The 23,119-nt window shown below is 39.2% G+C and overlaps 1 protein-coding gene across 1 annotated transcript in view; it reads left to right on the top strand.

Moving 5' to 3' along the window:
- mtm1 (myotubularin 1) overlaps positions 1-23,119 on the top strand; it is a 43,323-nt gene that overhangs the window by 2,671 nt on the left and 17,533 nt on the right. The window contains exons 2-5 of the mRNA XM_062994179.1: positions 10,647-10,735; positions 17,782-17,854; positions 19,443-19,537; positions 21,174-21,284. Of these exons, the coding sequence (XP_062850249.1) occupies positions 10,673-10,735; positions 17,782-17,854; positions 19,443-19,537; positions 21,174-21,284 (342 nt within the window). The 5' untranslated portion in view covers positions 10,647-10,672. The remainder of the gene's footprint in view (positions 1-10,646; positions 10,736-17,781; positions 17,855-19,442; positions 19,538-21,173; positions 21,285-23,119) is intronic.

Genomic DNA, 23,119 nt, shown 5'->3' with positions numbered 1-23,119 from the left:
ACTGTTCTGCTAATACTACCTGGTTAACCAGTGAGCTGTATCTAATCTGCACAGCGCTCCATACCACTTTTGTTTGTTTATTAGGTTTTTAATGTCATGTTTTACACTTTGGTTACATTCATGACAGAAACGGTAGTTACTCATTTACACAAGATTCATCAGTTCACAAGCTTATATTGAACTCAGTCATGGACAATTTAGTGTCTCCAGTTTACCTCACTTGCATGTCTTTGGACTGTGGAAGGAAACCCACGCAGACACAGGGAGAACATTCAAACTCCACACAGAAAGGACCTGGACCGCCCCATCTGGGGATCGAACCCAGGAATTTCCTGTTGTGAGGGGACGGTGCTACCCACTTAGCCACCGTGCCGTCCCCATAGTGCTTTTAGCTGCAAACAATATTATATGATTTGCTGCCTATTGAAGCTTACAGCTGTTATATTAACTGTGCTACGGTATGGCGGTATTTGAAAAATCCATACCGTATGATGATTCAAAGTTGGTATACCGAATGTACCGCCATACCGCCCAGTTCTACTTCACAGTATCTCTTGTACAACCAACTAGTTCACCTTCAGACTGTCTGCTAGCTTGTTTTCTAGCAACCCTTTTCATTAAATTACTAAAGAATACTGCCCTGAATCTTAGTTTTTCTTCTTTGCTACACACAACCATTATGAACTTTATAAATAATAACAAAATAAAAAGGCAACCCTAACCAGCTGGATATTAACAAAACAGTCAAGACGAGTTAGTGCTGTGATTAACCTGCTTATCAGTAGGTAGAGTACCTGTTGAATATCAGATTGTTACAGGCTTATCGAAGCTCAACTTCCCTAATGAGTTTCCTACAGTCCCACTATAATACTAAGGGAAATTTGTTCTGCATTTGGTGCCCGTAAGCACCAACAATGTTTAAAACATGTTTCATGTATCTCAGTTGTGCTGATTTAGTTGAAATATAGTCTGATGTTATTAGTTAAACTTTTTTTTATATATATTTTTTTAATTTGCACCCACTATTCTGACATCCATCTAAATGCTTATAAATGGCAAATGGGTACTGTTAGCTGTTATCATCATCAAGTTCTGATTAGTGTTTTAAGTAAAAGCTTAGATTTGTGGGTTTGGGTTGGAGTCCTGGATCTGCCAAGCAGCCATTGTTGTGCCCTTGAGCAACCTATTGTACTGAACACATGGATAGATATTTTACTTGTGAATTTTTCCTATTAAAAATTCTATCCAGTGCAGCTGCCATGTGTGAACTAGTGGCTCTATGGCAACTAATGCCTAGTTCACACTACACAATTTTTGCCCTGATGTTCGCTCGCCGACAGGTTGCCGCTAGATGTGGCAGCTCGGAAGCAACTCGTTGTTCGTTTGGGACTCGAAATATGGCTATCGATGGCTATGTGTGAACTGTTCAACAACTCGATCCCAGCAGCTTGCCGATCCGAACAGACTCAAGAAAAATATCTAGCATGGGGGGGTCTTATTAAAATACATCGGCACAGCCGCTCAGGTGGCGCAGCGGTAAAGTACGCTAGCTCACCAGAGTTGGGTTTCTAGATGCATCGTATCGAAACTCAGCTCTACCTTTCCCACTGGGTTGGGCGGCAGTATGAACAACGTTTGGCTGTTGTTCAGGGTAAGGGGTAGAAATCGGATCATAGGTCCTCATAACTGGTACAACTGCGGCCCCTGCTGGTTGACTGACGGCGCCTGCACAGGGCTGAGGAATAACATTGAGGGGGGTGTGACCCTCCGTGCGCAGTGTCTCTCGGTGTATGAACTCGGCTCGTGCAGGTGAAAAATGCAGGCTGTACTGATTGCGTACCGGAGGGGGCGCAAGTCAGTTGAGTGGCGTCCTCAGTCAGCGGCAAAGGGTCGAATCAGTATAGAGGACGCATTCAGGGTAATTGGACACGACTAGAATGGGGATAAAAGTTGGGGGAAAAAATAGATAATAATAAAAAAAAAATACATCGGCGCACACACACAAGCTTTACAGTATTTGTGACTTATCGTCCACGCCCAACCATAGTACCAAAGTTGCATTGCAAAAAATATTTATTTGACTTCCAACTCTCTCTGCAGAACAGACAATCCCTGCTGGCCGGGTAGCCAAGCCTACTCCTTCACCCAAATTCAGTATTTTTCCTACTTGCTTTTACGCTACACATCAGCACACAAACAACTTTGATCGCTCGCTTCTTGTTGGCGTGCATTTTTGGACATGGTATCATTATACCTCTTGTTACTTTTTCGTGACAAAACGTAGTTTGGGAGACCAGGGTTAGGGGCGACAGACTCGCCAGCGATTCCTCCTGGTGGTGGATCATGTAGTGCGTGACCCCCTATTGCCGATCAGTTGTGTAGTATGAAATGCACAACGAACTATAAGACTCCAGATTACAAGAGATCCAGTTGTGTAATCATGTAATGTGAACTTGCCATAGGTAACAAGATGCAACTAAAGTCCACTGTCCGTACCTTTGTCAATGGCATGTGCCAAAAAGTCTATAATTTAACATCATGTCTTTTTCTTTTAATCCCCTATTTGTGATTATACTTGCATGGGGTTATTTATTTCCCTGTTCTTATATAAACAAGGCCGGATTGACAGTACCTCTTAAGTACACAAAACTTTATTTTCCAAGAATTACAGCATAAGTAGGTAGGGTGGAACTTGGTGACACTGTCCACAGATAAACACCGTATCATCACCCAAGGCCAAGAGGTTGCAGTGCATTAAAAGTCTCGAAAATGTGAGTCTGTTTTTTTAGTTCTGTCAGTTCTAGGTTGCGCTTGTTTACCTGTAGTTGTACCACATATGATTCTTTGCTGACTGGTGTTTGTGGCATTACTGTAGACACATTTGAATAGCAAGCTTAGGACTAGTGTAACATCTTAGTTTATTGTATACACTTTTGTAAACCTGTAAGCGTGCTTTCTTTGCTTAGTTTTTATCTTAAGGTATAAAACGTATCTAATAAGTATGTCTGTTAGTTAATATGATTGTGGATAACTGATAGACAAAACACATTTAAAGCAAGAGTTAAAACATTGTAGTTATTGGAATAATAATGATAATGTATAATAGGATAAATACAATGGTATCATAATTCTCAGATAAGAGAATGTAATTTAATTGCTGGTCTTCATTTAACATGGATGATAGTGTGCAGGGTCAGTGTAATTGGTTTTGTCTGTTTACTGTTACTGGTTCTGTATTGATCGGTGAGTTCTTGGAAGTGATTAGAGAACAATGTTTTAGCGTGTTTTAAGTGTGCTCTGGAGATGGAGTAAAGAAAGTATTGAGAAGAATCTGTTGTGAGAATAGTTTTCACTCGCATAACGCTTCTTCTTAAAACTTGCATGTAGCGTTAATGATGTGTGGCCAGGAAATGACATCTAGTTGCTACATAGGTTATTTTTGCTTCCCTCGTGTATTAACAGCTCGCTAAGTATACATAGTACCTAGGAATGTTAATGCAAATCGAGTGTAAGTGAGAAGTGGGAAATAAGTCACTGTTTGATTAGTGCTGTTGGTTTAAAAATGTAATCTAAACAGGTGAGGCTTGATCTGAACTGAACGAAGCTACTGTGAGAGTTCAGACTTGATTTGGGACTCAGCCTAACACCCTAAGGCTCATGTGCCAGCTAAGTGTTCAAACACAATCAGAGAAAGCTCTTCAGATCTTATCCAAACAAAAAACGTCTTTTAAATACATTGTTTATAATATAAACCATAAACAATGGGATTATTAAACAGTAAAATTACAAATAGAAGCTGTTTAGTGTCTGTACAGAGTCTGAATGCATGTTAAACACTGCACATGTGGAACCACTTGTTATTATTACTTATGAAACATTTGCAGAAGGCTTCAGAATAAAACTATAATAAACTACACTAATAATGCTAGGAGGAGCTTTAATACACAGTGGTACCTTGTAACTCAACGTCCCCTAAACTGGTTCTGCCTTGCTCTTGAGGCTCTTGAGCAAGGCCCTAAACCCTAACCAGAGGCGTCGTACAATGGCTGACCCTGTGCTCTGACCCCAGCTTCAACACAGGCTGGTATATGCGAAGAAAGAAATATTGTACTGTACATGTGTGTATGTATATATGACAAAGGCATTTTATTCTATTCTAAACAGCTTTAATAGTGAAAAGTCAGTGAAGGTATGGGGAGCCACCACCTCTAGCAGTTCTGCTACAAAGAAACAAGCTGCCTAACAGGCATTCCCAACCACGGGGGTGAAGATGTTCAAATACAGTCAGAGAATGCAGTAGCTGGTCGCTTCTTTTTTTACCCCATGTGTAAGAAGGAGCGCTACCGCAGGTCCTTCATTCCAGCAGCCATCAGGGCTTACAACAGTAATAATATGTAATAATTAGGGCTGTCAAACTATTAACATTTTTAATCGCGATTAATCTCAGAATTTCATATAGTTAATCGCGATTAATTGCATTAAAAAAAAATCTGTAAATGTTATAGAAAACAAGGATTTTTAAGTGAAATGTTACAATTAAAATGGTGAACACATTTTATGCTAAATGTACTCATGTTAAAAACTGCTGGGACAAGAGAAAACTGTAAGGGAGTTTTATTCACTCACATACTAGGCAGTAATACTATCCAGCAGAGACCCTTGACTTCGTATATATGTCAGATTGTAGGTTAGAATTTCTCCATCAGCAAACATTGTAGATCAGCGGTGCTTTAGGTGGGATAAGGCGTAGTTATTGTAACAGACTTTTCTGTGCTTGTATCGTGACAATGGTTTGATGGACGTTTCTACACGAAGTGAGTGTGTTTTGACCCTTTGGGGCTTCCATAGTTCATGGAATAGCATGCTTGGCTAACGTCTCTAGCTGTCCGCTATTCGGTACCGTAACAGAAGAAGTTAATAAAGTGTTTTGCTCCCGACAACTTGTGAATATACCGTGTATTTATTTCTTTATTAAGAAAGTGCATCACTACGACGCTCGGTTACATTTCAGAAACGCTGTGTTAATGAGAGATGCCGTGCACGGTCAAGTCTCAACATGAACTACGGATGACTCGCAGAGCCAAATAGAATTTGCGTTAACGGCACTATTTATTTTTAATCGCGTTAAATTGAGATCGCGTTAATGCGTTATTATCGCGTTAACTTCGACAGCCCTAGTAATAATGTCTCTCATACCTATTCCTTCATGTTCATGGCAAAATAAGTGCAATACGTAATATATTTTGCATATCTGAATGTATATATTATTTTTTAGATATTTTTTAGAGTAAATAACTATCTATTTTTTCCTGTCTTCATACTGCTGTAACAAGTTAATTTCCCTAAGGGGATCAATAAAGTCTTATCTTATCTTCACCCACCAGAGGTGAAGTCTAATCAATCTTTAAAGCAATTGGAGAGCAGTATTGAGGAACCCTTTCAACCTGCATCCCTCAGACACGGCCAATTAGACGCTCAGCCACTTTTGGCCTGCAGTTTGCATACAATCAGAATGCGGTAGCTGGCCGCTTCTTTTCACCCACCAGTGGTGGAGTGTAATCAGTCTTTCATGCAATTGGAGGCTGCAATTGGAGAGCAGTAATGAGGAACCCCTTCAACCTCAGTCACAGCCAATTAGACGCTCAGCCAATTTTGGCCTGTAGTTTGCAGTCAGACTGCCAAGTTTACATAAACCATTTATTGAGTTTTAAAAAACCGAAACAAAAGTGTTCTTAGCAACTAGTCAGATTGTTTCATGCAACTTTTTTGTTTGTTTTACCATAGCTTGTGAAATGAATGGGTGTACTAGATGTAATCACAAAGTCATCATCAGAAGTATATGCAAACATCTTGGTGTGTATGGGCTTTTCTACACCACTAAGAACACTATGAAGAATGCTAGCTGAGCTCATGCTGAGTAAGCTTGTGCTTTGCTGCTCTTAATTACAGACACTGTAGGTTAAATATAGCCCGAGTGGTAACTTTAAACTCTAGATTTTAGGCTTAGTTGAACATTTTCATTTTTCTGACGATTAAAGGTTTTTTATTATTTCTTGAAGAAGTCATAAAGTTTTTAGTTGGACATTGGCATCGTGTTCGGTCAAGTAATTATAGAATGGGCCTTAAAAAAATCTTACACTTATAATCTGGAGCTTTTAAATGATGGTATTATAAGGTTATAAACACCAACACATGCCAAGCAGCAATTCTCCCCTTGTTTCTCTCAACCTAGTCTTCCTCTTCCTCTTCTGCTGCACCATCCCTAGAAGAGCTTCAGACTATTACACCTCCTGCACAAGCATGCAGTAGCTGACACTTCTTTTCACCCACCAGTGGTGGAGTCACTCCGCCTCCGTTTGCGCGTTGATGTGGAGTGCTCGCCACACTAAGGGCTGTCCCAAAGTAATTAGGAAGGAGGGGGAGTGGACTATAAAACCCTCCAACAGCGAGTGAACACAAGAGCACACTCAACCATGACACCAGCTAGGAAAGGAGAATGGAGGAAACACCTTACAAATGTAGGTTCCGGCATCATCTTCAGTAAAATATTATATTAGATTATCCTCATAAGGTGTTAGGGCAACTTTAGGCACAGTCTTCTTCAGTCTTTTTAAAGAAAGTAATGGAATGTGTGATTGGTTTTTAAGCATGCATGAATTAACACATGACAGCAAGGCGAGAAAAGCGTCTATCTGTAGCCATGGTGACGACAGCTTCCTTCTTCCGCTCCAAAGTTGACTCCTGAATTTATACCCTCCCCTTAATCGGAAGCACCCTTCACAGCACAGAGTGTGACTTCATATGGAGTGTCACTCTGTAGTGGAGTGTTAGTGAGGAGGGAACGGTTTGGGAAGGGCCGAATGTCTTGTGCCGACACCTCAATCTGCCAGCAGAGCAGTAATGTGGGAACCCTACCGACCTCCATTCCTCGGGCACGGCCAATTGTGCCTGTTGGACGCTCAGCCAGGTCAAAAGCACAGTTGAGATTTGAGCTCTAGTTCACATCACCTGTGATATTCCTTTAGACTAATAGCTGTGCCATTTGAACACCTCATTAGACATTAAGAGGTTTTGAGGCTGATTTCTCACACACTCCTGATGGTAGAAACACGGTCAGTTGTGCTTCTTTGACACTCGACCAGTCAGTTTTAAACTTGCATGTTTAAACAATCCACAGTGACACCGCGCTACCTGAATGCCCTATTAAATGTGGCGGCAATAATCATGAATCTATACAGTAATCCCTCCTCGATCGCGGGGGTTGCGTTCCAGAACCCCCCGCGAAAGGTGAAAATCCACGAAGTAAAAACCATGTGTTTATATGGTTATTTTCATAACCCGATTCCATCGGGTTTAGCATTTAGCATCTTGTCATTAAAACCAATGGATTGAGGTAGCACAGCACGCTAACATGTCAATATAACATCTCCCTTCATGTACCGATTACGGTTACATTTCCTGACGAGCCCGAACTTGCAAATAAAAACACTCGGTACAAGTTTATACAAGTTAAAAATCAGTAATATTTTATTTACGTTTGGAAATAACTCCATTCGTTTCTCTGCCCCGTCAGCCATGTTTATTTTTCTGTGAGAGAAGAGCACCCGACCCGCAATGAATTCTGGGATTGCCTTGATCACTAAGGCAGCGTCGGATGCTCACTCGTTTTTGAGTAAAAATAACGTTGAAATGTCGAAGGATTTGGAACAGCCTCCTTATCGGAAGCGCACAGGATGACGTGAAATGCGTCTATGTAGAGAGCTCCCTAGCTTTTCGAACACACCCCTTGTCTGCGGAAATCCGCGAACCAGTGAAAAATCCGCGATTTATATTTAGACATGCTTGCATATAAAATCCGCGATAGAGTGAAGCAGCAAAAGTCGAAGCGCGATATAGCGAGGGATTACTGTAAGTCCAAAATGAACCACTCCAGTGTCAGCCATGCCTCTGATGGTTTTCCTGAACAGTCATTTTGCTACATGGTGTGTATGGTAAGCAATTAGGTTTATTTAGCATAAAAAACTCACACCAGGCAGTTTTGTTTTACAATGCATTAATGAGGTGGACCCCAAACTGACCAGACTCGGTCTATTTACTGTGAACAGTCCAAGTTTGTTTGTGTCCGAGTTGGTTTGTCTGTTCACAAAAGCAGCTCTGAAAAAGTGGCAGTACTATGGCTCAGTGGGTAGCATTGTTGCCTTACAGCAAAATGGTCCTGTGTTCGATTCCCAGGTAGAGCGGTCCGGGTTCTTTCTGTGTGGTTTGCATGTTTTCTCCATGTCTGCGTGGGTTTCCTCTTCTTAACTTCTGTAGTAACTTACTGAGTAACTACCTGTCCTGTCATGAATGTAACCAAAGTGTGTAAAACATGACATTAAAATCCTTATAATTAAATAAATAGCTTTGGAAAAGTTTAAAAGCTGTTTTGGTTGTTTGATCTCATTCTCATTATTGCAGCAATCTTGCTGTGTCTTGTACTCCACATGGGGTCAGTGACCAGTAAGGGGCCAAGCGACCAATGTCAGTCCAAGTAAATTAAGTCTTAGAATTCTATGTATTTTACTGTTTGATTACATAATGAATGCTTGATGAGTCAGCTACTAATTATTAGGGATGCATCAATACCATTTTTTCCCAACCGAGTACAAGTACATGTATTTTTGTACTTGCCGATACCGATACCGATACCAACACCTATTGGATCAGATATCTGACATGCTAGAAAACTCGATCCGAGCGCTCGGCGAGCCGGTCGGATCGAGTTGTTGGATAGTTCACACTTAGCGATCGAGAGTCGAGTTTTGATCGCCGAGCGAACGCCGAGTTGCTCCCGAGCCGGCAAATCTAGCGGCGACCAGTCGCCGAGCGAAAATCAGGGCAGAAATCGTGTAGTGTGAACTAGGCATAACGCAGCAACGTGCACTAGGCACAGGGTATCGGATGTTTAGTATCGGAGCCTCGTTTGCGAGTACGAGTACAAGTTAATGAGCGCGGTATCGGGCAAATACCCGATACCAGTATCGGTACTCATGCATCTCTACTGATTATAATATGTGTCTGATATGTTTTTATTTACCGGAGTATACCAGAAGATGTACTTGTCATTCAGCTAACCCAGTTGGCCAGCACTATACCTAACTTTCATTCCCAGCTATGACTGGCAGTTTCCTCAGCACAGAGAGTATAACCATGACTCATGAATATTATATATCACTCATGATAAGCCCCGGTATCACTATCTTACTACTACATTATGACCTCTGTCTTCACTAAGGCTATATTTTGGTAAAGGAAAGGACTGAATACAGTATATTTGACTTTCAGCAGCCCTTTTAATTACAAGTGAGTAGAGCGTGCACTGGCCAATGGTTATACAGGTATATTACTTACATATTTATATGCTTACATAGTTACATATTTCACATTAATGCATTAATATGTTAATTAAAATATAACGCATTTAACTGTAGGGCTATTATACTTTTTCCTAACAATTCAGTCATGTATTCATTCAGATTCATGGATTCCTTATTAATCATGGATTCCTTATAAATCCAGTCCCCCCTTATTTCCCAGTCTAGTCGTTTCCAAATCCCAACTGTAAAACTGCTGCCTCTTGCACAATCCCCAATCTGATCAAGTAGAGCCGTATCACCATATTCCCCCGCAATCTGTGGCCACTTCTTATCACCTGTCAGTGTAGGGTTCTCACACAGAGCAGCATCATGTATGGGGAGCCACACTAAGCACCATGTGACTGTGAGGCTGGATTGACTTTGTTTTTTCTCTCTGAAATGCCTTTGCGGAAAAAAAAAAAGAAAAAAGAAACGGCAATGGGCAACAAGTTAATTTTGTAAACAATGAGTGTATATAAATAATGAACAACATGGCAGAAAGGTCCATAATTTAAATGTGTTCAGCAAGAACAATAAAAGAATAATGTTAAATGATGACACAACCCCTTGCTCACTCACTTTCTTAACCGCTGATCCAGTTAGGGTCGCGGGGGTGCTGGAGCCTATCCCCGCTTTTCAATGGGCGCAAGGCACACAGTAAAACTTTGGACGGGGCGCCAGTCCAGTCCATTGCAGGGCAGACACACATACACACACACACACATACACAAACCCATTCACCTATTGGGCAATTCAGTGTCTCCAATTGACCTGACTGCATGTTTTTGGACTGTGGGAGGAAACCGGAGCTCCCGGAGGAAACCCACACAGACACGGGGAGAACATGCAAACTCCACACAGAAAGGACCCAGACCACGCCGCCTAGGGATCGAACCCAGGACCTTCTTTCTGTGAGGCGACAGTGCTACCCACCGTGCCGCCCTACGACTCAACCATTTGATCATAATATAAAGTCATGGATAATGACCCTTCTTATTAAGATATTGGATAGGGAATCTTTTGGTTAATCACTGGGCGTCTACACAAACATAATTGACTATGTATGAGGAGCCAGAGGTGTGGCTGAAACCCTGCTCAGATTATTCCTACCCTGAACCCAGTGTTTCCCTGTGGAACCGGACCTGCTGTAAACCTGACCAGGATAAAGCGGTTGATGAAAACGAAATAAAAATGATCATGTAACAATTATGAGCGACCTATCTGATTCCTCCCTCTTCTGTTTGTTTGTAGTACTGGTGGAAGCAGCAGTCCCAGTCATGGCCTCGGCTTTCATACCGCCATACACCAACAGCCCTCTAGAGAACAGCAACAGTCAAAATGTGAGTGCATCCTGTTACCACATCCTGTTTCTGTTTTAAAAAGTATATACAGCAGTTTTTTTTATGTTTGCTCTATCAATTTCTGTTTTTGTGAACAACTGTTTTATTGTTTTTTAAACCTTCATGGTGTCATACATGTTATCATGAACACATACGAACATAGAACAGTTCTGCTGGACTGAGAGATTGAGAGAGGAAAAATCATTTAAAAGAAAAATAGATACTGAGCATGGAACATCATGGTCTAGTAGGGCTGAGAGATCGGTGGCAACTCGGCGTCAGAAATTGAGGACCTTAGAACAAAACCAAAAGTAATGTATAAAAAGTACCAAGTTCCCCTGAGGAACACAGATCGACGACTTAGTAAGATTCAAATGAAATCTTCTTAATGGTTTTAAATAAAATCTATGCAAGAATTTCCAGTGTATTATTTGGTGATTTGGGTTTCTAGAAGATAAATACAGTAGACCCTTGACTTACAAATTTAATTGGTTCCAAAGGGCTTTTCTTAAGTCAAAATGTTTGTTAGTTAAACCTATTTTTCCCATAACAAATAATGTAAATACAATTAATCCGTGCCAGACCTCCCACACCACCCCCCTTACCTAACCTTTCTAATGTCTTAAAAGGTCTTTTTTGTTATAAATACAAGTAAAGTTGCCCTTAAATGTTAAATTATAGAATAGACATTCCTGTAATAAACAATAATAAACAATACACAGTAGTACTGTACTGTACATAAACACACATCACATTTCAGTACAGTACGTGTGCTGTACCATACACCATAATACATTGTATCTACCAGAAACAGCAATAACTCATATTTCTCTATTATTTCCTTTTTATTTCAACAGTGTTGTATTTTGTAGGTGTAATTTCATGAAAGAATAACTTCCTTCTTCTCTCTTACTCAATGTCCCCTCTGTCTGATACACATTGACAGCTACTGGCTTTCTCTGCACCTTCTCTGGGGCCATTTTAATATAGAATTTTACAAAATATAAAGAAAACACCGTCCGCTGTCCGAATGTATATACACAGAGAGAGAGATGGTCGGAGTCAGCTTGTTCGTGACGTCACGTGTTTCGCGAATTTCGGTTCGTAATCCGAAATTTGTTCGTACCTTAAGTTGAAAAATATCGTTTGTAACCCGAAATGTTCGTATGGTAAACCGTTCCTGACTCAAGGGTCTACTGTAGGTGGTTTCCCAAGCACGATCTATAAAAAACTCTTGATCCTCCGCTGTAATATCTTTAGACCAGACCAAGCTCACTCCCAGTGGAGTGCAAGAAGCCTTAAGCAAGAAGGTGTAAATGTTAGAAACTAAACACGACTTCTTATTAAGATTCACCACTTTAAGCATTGGATGTACCTGTAGCTTAGAGCTCAAGGGTGCTCCATAAGACCAGAGGGCAGATTTAAGTTGTAAGTACCTAAAGAAAGAGACACAAGGCAAGTTAAATTGCTCTCTGATATAAACGTGGACTCTGTTTTCCCATTGGGTACAGCAAAACGGATAATTCTTTATCAACAGATTATGATTATGAAACTCTATCAATTTCTTAATTCATCTATTCTATAGTTTAGGGATGTTACAAACCGAGTAATGCTGTCAGTTTAAAAAAAACAACTAAACAAAACATTTTAATCCATTTACGTTTAACAGCTGATGATTGGTTTGGAGAGGAGCTGCAGATATCATTCACACAACACCACAGAGTGATAATGAGAGCGCAGGAGTACCAGTCTCAGTGTGCATACGCTAGTTCTGTACATGTTTAGGCACAACTCGACCACAAATTGCTCAGAAATGCACCCTGCAGTTATACAGATGCATTCCTTCGCTGACGATTTATATGTATTTTTTTATATATATTTATTTAGTAGGGCCCTACTAAATTCACAGCTTAATTTTACGTGAACTCGTTTTTCAAAAAAAATTAAAGTGCCGCATTTCACTGCATTTATTAAATAACACTTATACAATAAATGTTAGAATAAATGGAAGCTACAATACACAGCACAGTCTACCTTAATGGTTAAATGTAAACCTAGAACATCCAGCGACGGTGTGAGGCGCCATGTTCAAACATTTTTGTCCGTGTTTTGAATATTTTGACTAACCGATTGCTAACTGAATTGCCGTAGAATTGCTAGGACGCCTCATAGTGCAAATTATCCAGTAAACGTGAGCCACTTGAATGCTACACGAATGAAAAATGTTAGATCACTAAACACAAAACTTACATTTTGAATTTCACAGCAAAGTACATATTACATGGGAAAAGGCTCATTACGAGGTCAATTACGTAGGGCCTTAGTTATAAACAAATTAATTCATACCCGTGGAAGCTGTTTAGCTTTAGTATCAGGTTTCACTGCATGTTAAACTTGCCACATGTGGATTTGTTTGTTATGCAAGATACCTGCATTACCTCCTTTCTTTAATCAGCATGTTTTAGTTCATCCTGCTTTGTAATGGACTGTATTAATTAATGCCCAGGACCTGGCTCTCAATTGATCAGAATCAGAATCAGATTTATTGGCCAAGTATGTGAATACACACAAGGAATTTGGTTCTGGCTGGTGGTATCTCTCAAGCAGTGTATACCTTAAACATTAAACACAAATTATACAAACAAACTATTATATACAAGCAATATACAGATATGTAAGTTAGCAGCATGTTATATATTTACAAAAACAATAAAGTGCACAGCATGTAGAATGAGTACTACAAAGTGTTGTTAATTGGCAGCAGATGAATATTGTCGCGCTTAAGTCTGTATTGACAGTCATTTATTTATGTAGGAGAGAGATGGCCTGTGGGAAGAAACTGCTCTTGAATCTGGAAGTTTTAGTGTGGATTGACCTGTAGCGCCTGCCGGAGGGGAGGGGTTGAATGAAGCTATGGCCAGGGTGTGAGGAGTCAGTAATAATTTTCTCTGCCCATTTCTTGGTCCTTGAAGAGTACAAGTCCAGGAGGGAGGGCAGAGGAACACCAATGACTTTCTCTGCTGACTTTATGAGTCGCTGCAGTCTGTTCCTGTGTTGTACTGTGGCTGCTCCAAACCAGACTGTGATGGAAGTGCACAGAACTGATTGTATTGCAGGAGTGTAGAACTGTCTTTGTAGCTCCTGTGGCAGACCCAGCTTTCACATTTTCCACAGGAAGAGCATACTCTGATGGGCTTTCTTGAGAATGGAGCTGATGTTATACTCCCACTTCAGGTCCTGGGAAATGATAGTTCCCAAAAACTTAAAGTACTCCACAGTTGATACAGGACTGCTGGAAATTGTGAGTAGGAGCAGTGCTGGTATTCGATTTCATACCAAGGTTTTTAGTGTGGTTGAAGTCAGGGCTCTGTGCAGGCCACTGGAGTTCCTCCGCAGTAAATTAGTTAAACCTTGAAACCTTTGTTCAAAAGGGGCAGTCATGCTGGGACAGATAAAGGCCTTCCTCAAACTGTTGACATAAAATTCAAAGCATATACAGTGGAACCTCGATGTAACAGACCTCCATTTAACGGATATAAGACCAGTAGTTCAGTAATTGTCCACTAACTAGTGCACGTCTCTCTGTTCATGAGTGATAGGCTTTTTGTTGGGAGGCTCGCTTTGTTCTCGTCTTTTTCTCTGTGTTTTCTGCTTAGTTCTAGTGCTTAGTTATGCACCAGCACTGCACCAGTAGCCACCAGCAGTGCTTCAAACTCAGAATAAGAGATACTCTTAGTCCTCACTATAAAAAAAAAAACATCTCCACCACACAAGGTAAATAAAATCTCTCGCCAGTAGTACAGTACACCAATTTTTATATTTATTTACAGGTTTTACATTACATATTCACATATCTATTTACATTGTTTATTTTACTGTTTATCATATGTGCATTTTTAGCACTTTTGTGGACCTTAGTGCTGTGTTTTTGTACATGTTTGCACCTCCTGAAAAAAAACCCATCACATTTTACAGACCAGTGCTCCACCTTTTAGTCCATTAAATTCCATTTATTCCACTGTAATTGATTTTATACAGCTGTTAGCAATTCTTGGGTCAGAAAAATTGCTGAGTTCTACTGAGGTGGGGTTGTGACATACTTAGCCACATAGTGTGTAATTATTTACAGTGGGGCCAAAAAGTATTTAGTCAGCCACTGATTGTGCAGGTTCTCCTACTTAGAAAGATGAGAGGTCTGTAATTTTCATCATAGGTACACTTCAACTATGAGAGACAAAATCCAGAGAAAAAAAAAATCCAGGAAATCACATTGTTGGATTTTTAAAGAATTTATTTGTAAATTATGGTGGAAAATAAGTATTTGGTCACCCACAAACAAGCAAGATTTCTGGCTCTCACAGACCTGTAACTTCTTCTTTAAGAAGCTCTTCTGTCCTCCACTCGTTACCTGTATTAATGGCACCTGTTTGACCTCGTTATCTGTATAAAAGACACCTGTCCACAGCCTCAAACAGTCAGACTCCAAACTCAACCATGGCCAAGACCAAAGAGCTGTCGAAGGACACCAGGAAGAAAATTGTAGACCTGCACCAGGCTGGGAAGAGTGAATCTACAATAGGCAAGCAGGTTGTTGTGAATAAATCAACTGTGGGAGCAATTGTAAGAAAATGGAAGACATACAAGACCATTGATAATTTCCCTCGATCTGGGGCCCCACGCAAGATCTCATCCCGTGGGGTCAAAATGATCATGAGAACGGTGAGCAAAAATCCCAGAACTACACGGAGGGACCTGATGAATGACCTGCAGAAAGCTGGGACCAAAGTAACAAAGGCTACCATCAGTAACACACTACGCCGAGAGGGACTCAAATCCTGCAGTGCCAGGCGTGTCCCCCTGCTTAAGCCAGTACATGTCCAGGCCCGTCTGAAGTTTGCCAGAGAGCATATGGATGATCCAGAAGAGGATTGGGAGAATATCATGTGGTCAGATGAAACCAAAATGGAACTTTTTGGTAAAAACGCAACTCGTCGTGTTTGGAGGAAGAAGAAGAACCCAAGAACACCATACCTACTGTGAAGCATGGGGGTGGAAACATCATGCTTTGGGGCTGTTTTTCTGCAAAGGGGACAGGACGACTGATCCGTGTTAAGGGAAGAATGAACGGGGCCATGTATCGTGAGATTTTAAGCCAAAACCTCCTTCCATCAGTGAGAGCATTGAAGATGGAACGTGGCTGGGTCTTCCAGCATGACAATGATCCCAAACACACCGCTCGGGCAACGAAGGAGTGGCTCCGTAAAAAGCATTTCAAGGTCCTGGAGTGGCCTAGCCAGTCTCCAGACCTCAACCCCATAGAAAATTTGTGGAGGGAGTTGAAAGTCCGTGTTGCCCAGAAACAGCCCCAAAACATCACTGCTCTAGAGGAGATCTGCATGGAGGAATGGGTCAAAATACCAGCTACAGTGTGTGCAAACCTGGTGAAGACTTACAGGAAACGTTTGACCTCTGTCATTGCCAACAAAGGTTATGTTACAAAGTATTGAGTTGAACTTTTGTTATTGACCAAATACTTATTTTCCACCATAATTTACAAATAAATTCTTTAAAAACCCTACAATGTGAAAAAGTGATGAAAATTACAGACATCTCTCATCTTTCTAAGTAGGAGAACCTGCACAATCAGTGGCTGACTAAATACTTTTTGGCCCCACTGTATTTATTTTAGAATGTTTAAAATGTTAAACAAGACATATAGGTACAGGTATTCTACTGTACATTATGTATAGTGGTTACTGCTGTGTTGGGTGGGTTACACTTTCTCTAGCTGTATAAATAAATGATGCACCCTGTTGTCATCAGCTGAGCTACCGGTTCCTCATCCTATACTGTACAGCCCCCATATCTGTCCTGTGTACATATAAAAATACATTTTCTTTACATATGCTTCTCATTTAGGTACTTGTAAAAGAGCTTACCTCTTTCCATCGAATTTACACTTGGGGAACTTTTTGTTAAATACACATACTGTCGCTGGACTTTTAGGTATACATTTACTGACTGTCATTTCCTTCAATGTTCTCTCTAAAGCCTTTTCCCAAACACTAATGCATTTAGTCATTCAAACATGATTTATAAGTAGCTAATTTGTCAAAATTAATGAACCTGGTTTAGCTATAGACAGAATACAGACATTTTAAGTACAAATGGATAAACTATGTAGTGTTGTTTAACATTCAAAATGATTGACAAGTTGCTATCCATAATAACAGTGTACAGTTGTAGGAAATTATTTGGGCATGTTTCACACCACCTTGTTCCATGAAAGCATGCTACAAGTCCAATATTACCATCCCAATTATATAAAATGAGGTTAAGCTTTTCTGCTGATCAACACGACATCTAATGCTGTCTTACTTCAAACCACTGGCTACATCCCAAACTGCCAGTATCCAATTCCCCAATTGTAACTTCCTCCTCCTGACCAAGGAGAGCTGCAGATTCTATCACATGTCCTCACTGTGCAGTCACCGAACACTTCTTTTTATTTGCCAGAGACAGAGTCTAACAGAGAGCAGTATGGTGTATGTGTGATGGATTACTATGCTGTTCAACCATGTTTTGTTTGTCACAGTTATTCAAGCCCTACAGAATATTGCTGATCTTACAACCTACTGCTAATCTGTATGACCTAAAGTTGGGCTTCAGCTTATGAAACCCATCAGGTTACAGTTAGTGACCTGAACGTGTACATGCTAGTGAACAATGCCCATATTCCACTTTGCTGAGCTTTAACAGCCAGCAGAAAAATGACCCAAAGAAATGTGATCTGAAACACACACACACACACACACACACACTTGGTGTTCAGACTAAAGAGAGCAGTTCTGCTTTGTTTTCCTTCTTTACTACTCACTGTCCTACTTTCGTTTTGCCAGCTTTGCCCATGGCTAGCATGTTCCTACACTGCTGCGTAATGCACTGCTTGTTTTTATGATGCGAGCTGAATAAGGTGTGTATGAGTATGGGTGTGCTGTATACCCTCAGTCATGTCATCCTGATGTTGCTGTGTGTTTTGATGCCAGGCATCCAGGGAGAATCTGAAGATGGAGCCGCTAGCAGATGTTCCATTACTGCCTGGAGAGGAGAGAGTGATGGGTGAGTACATTTGAAATCATGAATTATTTACTAATTATTTTAGCATGGGTGTGTGTCTGTGCTGTTTAGTAATAATTCAAGGGCTTGATGTATTCTCTTTATAAAGTGTCTTTTTTGCATACATGTTCTATAGCAATAACAATGTCTATTATTAATAATAATAATAAATAATCATAACTTAACAACTAATCACAATAATGATTATTGTTATTATTATTATTAACACCACTAGTGATAATAGTAAATAATAAAAATAACAACAATAATAGTAAATCATTATAACAACAAGTACAATAATAATACTTATTGTTATTATTATTAATACTACTTATAATAAAAGCAAATGATAATAACAATAATAATAAATAATAACAACAATAATTACAATAATAATCATTATTATTATTAATACTACTTTTAATAATAGTAAATAATAACAATAATTACAATAATAATAATCATAATTGTTATTATTAATACTACTTATAAAAATAGTAAATAATAATAAGAATAATAGTAAATAATAATAACAACAATAATTACAATAATAATAATCATTGTTTAATTAATACTAATAAAAATTGTAAATAAGAATAATAACAAAACAATAATAATTATAATTGTTATTATTATTAATACTAATAGTAAATAATAATAACAATAATTACAATAATAATAATAATTGTTTAATACTAATAAAAATAGTAAATAAGAATAATAACAACAAAACAATAATAATTATAATTGTTATTATTACTAATACTAATAATAGTATTTAATAATAGCAATAATAGTAAATAATAATAATAAAAACAATACAATAATAATAAATATTATTGTTATGATTATTAACACTACTAATGGTAATGAGAAATAATAGTAATAATAATATAATAATAATAGCTAAAAGTAGTAACAATGAAACAACACAATAATTATTATTATCGTTATTATTAATAATAATACTACTTTTGATAATAGTAAAAAATAATAAAGTGTTGCTGATTTAATTAGTGTGAGATTTCATGCTGACAGCAAATGTTAGCCAGGCTGCTGGATCTTAGTTAGGGAGGCTAAATTTAGACAGACTATCAGCACTGTTTTCTCAAATTCAGTCTGACAACCTGCATTACTGCACAGCTTAGCCAGACCACAATTAATTAGAGGCGCAGACACAGATTGAACTTTAAAAGTGTATGTGTGTTAACACCATATTCCATCTTCAATAATGCACTTTATAGTACATTAAAAAATAAATCATCTTCAAATTAGTTGAGACAGGAGTAAAGATGGGCAAAAATAAAGACCTTTTGTACTGTACAACTCACTTCAACAGTGTGTGCAGATTAAACTAATTCCAGACTTCTGTATCAATTAGTACATACTAGAAGTGACATACTATTTTAATAATAATATAATATTCTTATATACATGATGAGAAATATTGCATATGTCTCCCAGATGATAAACCCCTTTATGAGAATTAGATCTTGGAGACTTGAAAAAGCTCAGCTGGTGTGAAGTCAGATGCACAGTGAAGACCCTATGTTGCTCAGCACAGCTGTGTGCCTTATCTGTTCTCTTTCAGACAAAGATCTCATCTACATGTGTCCATTCAATCAAGCAGTTAAAGGAAAAGTATTCATCACCAATTACAGACTGTATTTCAGAAGCACTGACACGGTAAGAGTCCATATGACTACATGTCTTCAAGCTGGTCAATCATGTCGTTTTATTAACATAGTAAGCTAGACATATGAGCTACCTCAAACATTTCTATTTGTGGTTAATGTTCTCAACCTAGAAGCTTCTGAGTCAGGTTTCCTTCCCTCACCTCCCTTTAACATTTCACCAGTGTTATATTCAACAACTCTCAATTCTCTGAAGAGTTGCCAGATCTGTCTGGAAGGCTTCACACGTTCCCACCTCTTTTTTGCTCTCGCTTCTTCATCTGTCTAATCTTTCCCACTCTTTTTTTTTTTTCTTTTACTCTCCATTATTTCTCTTTATTTTTCTCTCCTCCTCCTTTTAGAGTTAATGCAGTAAAGTGTTTGTCTATCTAAATGTGGCATGTAAAAACAGCAATGTTAGGGATGAAAAAGAAAAGAAAGGCTGAGTGATTATAATGTCAGGGAGTCTCATCTGTGCTTGGCACAGGCCACAGGCATCTGTAGCCCTGCTGAAGCTTTCAGCTGTTTTTCTTCTGATCTGTTAGAGAGAGGTGAAGAAGTACTAAATGGAAAAAGGAAAAAAAAAAAAAAGGACGATGGATTTTTTTCTAGGAAAGTTTATATTTGCTTATAAATAAAACAGGTGTTCCCTTTTTAGGGAAAGTTCCTGTTCGTCCAGTACAACATGCTTGTTGTTGACTGGGATTAAAGCAATGCTTGAGGCCTTAACACAGACCAAAAAACCCTGAAGGATTTGAACTCCAGTTTTAGAAATAATAAAGTGACATTAACTAAGAGGTGGTTGATTTTTATTGTTTGTTTGTTTATTAGGATTTTAACATGTTTTACACTTTTGGTTACATTCATGACAGGAACGGTAGTTACTTATTACACAAGGATCATCAGTTTAAACACAGTCGTGGACAATTTAGTGTCTCCAATTCACCTCACTTGCACGTCTTTGGACTGTGGGAGGAAACCGGAGTGCCCGGAGGAAACCCACGCGGACACGGGGAGAACATGCAAACTCCACACAGAAAGGACCCGGACCGCCCCACCTGGGGATCGAACCCAGGACCTTCTTGCTGTGAGGCGACAGTGCTACCCACTTAGCCACCGTCCCGCCCGGTTGATTTTTAGTAAAGGATAAATTAGAAAATTCTTTCGATTGGCTTATGCATAACAAGCATGGATGGTATAAGGCACAATGTTGCAACAATTTTGCAGAGAAGAACAGACCTGGAAAAGCTTCTCCTCTGTCCCTTCAGCTTGTTTTCTATTGCACACTTTTTTTGTTATCATTATTTATGTACAAAAATTATACTTTTATTTAAGTAGGGACTACAGAATTGTTTTTATGTTGGAAGCAACCGACTTTACTTAAGTTACAAGCTGTATGCTGGGTATTCAATTGTCTTATGTTTATTATTATTATTACAGTTTGATAAGTACAGTTATAAGACAGCATGCCCTTTTTTGGTGCTACAAATAATACTTATACTTTAACATTATACATTGTTTAGGTTTTCATCATATATTATATATCACCACCTTTTTAAGGCATATCAAGATAAGAATTTTTAGTCACATCGCCAAGCCCTAGCTTTAATAAATATTTAATAAATATTTTAACTTTCTGTCTGTGCCAGGAGCCTGCGGTTACCCTAGATGTACCCCTGGGTGTAATAGGCCGGATAGAGAAGATGGGAGGAGCCTCCAGCAGAGGAGAGAACTCTTACGGGCTGGACATCACCTGCAAGGTAACAGGCTCACGTAAGCCCCTTCTCCACTATACACACAAAACCAGTGTTAATACAGTGTTACCACAACTCTTCGTGACATTCACGTATGCTGGCTTTACACGGAAAGAACCTTTTTAGGCATGTACAGTCCTGCTCACCATTATTGGCACCCATAAAGTTTAAGTACATAATGTGGAATATCTCCTGAAAAAAAAAATGAATCAAGTGTAACAGCTTTTTTCTACAGAGAACTTGTGTTGATACAAAAGAGCAAATGATAAACAACATTTAAAACAAAAAACAATGGGAGGGAAAAAAAAGAAAAACCTAAAGCTGGCTGTAGCACTGGTATTGGCACCCTTTACAATAAATCAGTATGGAAACACATTTTGACTCACCTGTGATAAATCACAAATGAGAATCACCTGTGATAGATTGTCAGTGCCCATGTGACATGAATTACCCAATGAATTATGACTTCAGTGTTTTTAAAAGCCACATGTTATTCCCTGTTCCTTTGGTTCAGACAAAGGAGCTTTCTGGGGACATCAGAAGTGCTATTATTAGCAAACACAAGACCTCCAAAGGGTATAAGGCCATCTCCAAAGACCTTGGTATCCCTATTTCAACAGTGCGCAATGTTATTAAGAAGTTTGCCAAGCATGGAACTGTCAAGAACCTCCCTGGACGTGGAGGAAGAGGGAAATTGATGAGAGATGTCTTCGAAGGTTGGTGCGAATGGTGGAAAAAACACCATGTCAAACATCCAAAGACCTGAAGGCCAACCTGGAACAGTCTGGGTTCATGGTTTCAACAAGTACTATACGCCACACACTAAACCAAGCAGAGCTTTATGGGCGAAGGCCAATGAAGAAACCATTGCTGAAGAAAAGGCATAAAAAGGAACGACTCATCTTTGCTAAAGAGTATCTGGACAAACCACAATCCTTCTGGGAAAATGTTCTGTGGACAGATGAAACAAAAATAGAGCTTTTTGGCAATGCACACCAACAGTTTGTTTACAGACAGCGCAATGAAGCGTATAAGGAAAATAACACCCTACCTACAGTTAAGCATGGTGGAGGATCCATAATGCTGTGGGGCTGCTTTGCTGCGTCTGGTACTGGAGGCCTTGACCGTATCACAGGAATCATGAAATCTGAGAATTACCAAGAGATTTTAGAGCGAAATGTCCTTCCCAGTTTAAGAAAATTCGGTTTGAGTCGAAGATCATGGGTCCTCCAGCAAGACAAAGACCCAAAGCACACATCCAAAAGCATGCAGGAATGGTTGAAAAGGAAAAAATTGACTGTTTTAAAATGGTCAGCAGTGAGTCCTGATCTCAATCCCATTGAAAATCTGTGGGGTGAGCTGAAATCTGCCATTGGGAAAAAGAACCCTGCAAACATTCAAGAGCTTGAACAAACTGCAAAGGAAGAGTGGGAGAAAATACCCACTATAAAATGCAAGAAGCTTACAGATGGCTACAAGAAACGTTTGGAGGCTGTCATCACTGCCAAAGGCGGTGCAACCAAATATTAAGGAGGGGTGCCTTTATTACTGCACATTCCATTTTTTTCTGTTTCTTATTTGAAATGACAACATGTAAGCTGAAAAACAATGTTCTTTGTTATATTACTTTGAACCTCCAATTTTAAAATCCTGATAATATAAATTTGGTACATTTTCATTTATTTTCATTCATTTCTAAAGATATTGTACAGGTTATGCAAAAATTTAAGGGGTGCCAATAATGGTGAGCAGGACTGTACAAGCCAGTATACGTGTAACACGTACACAAGCCCAAATACAATACATTTGGTGGGACTTCATTTTAAAATACTTAAGGTTGT

The sequence above is a fragment of the Trichomycterus rosablanca genome, chromosome 4, assembly GCF_030014385.1.
Source record: "Trichomycterus rosablanca isolate fTriRos1 chromosome 4, fTriRos1.hap1, whole genome shotgun sequence".
NCBI lineage: Eukaryota > Metazoa > Chordata > Actinopteri > Siluriformes > Trichomycteridae > Trichomycterus > Trichomycterus rosablanca.
The sequence above is the reverse complement of the archived record's forward strand: the minus strand, read 5'-3'. Positions and strand labels throughout refer to the sequence as shown.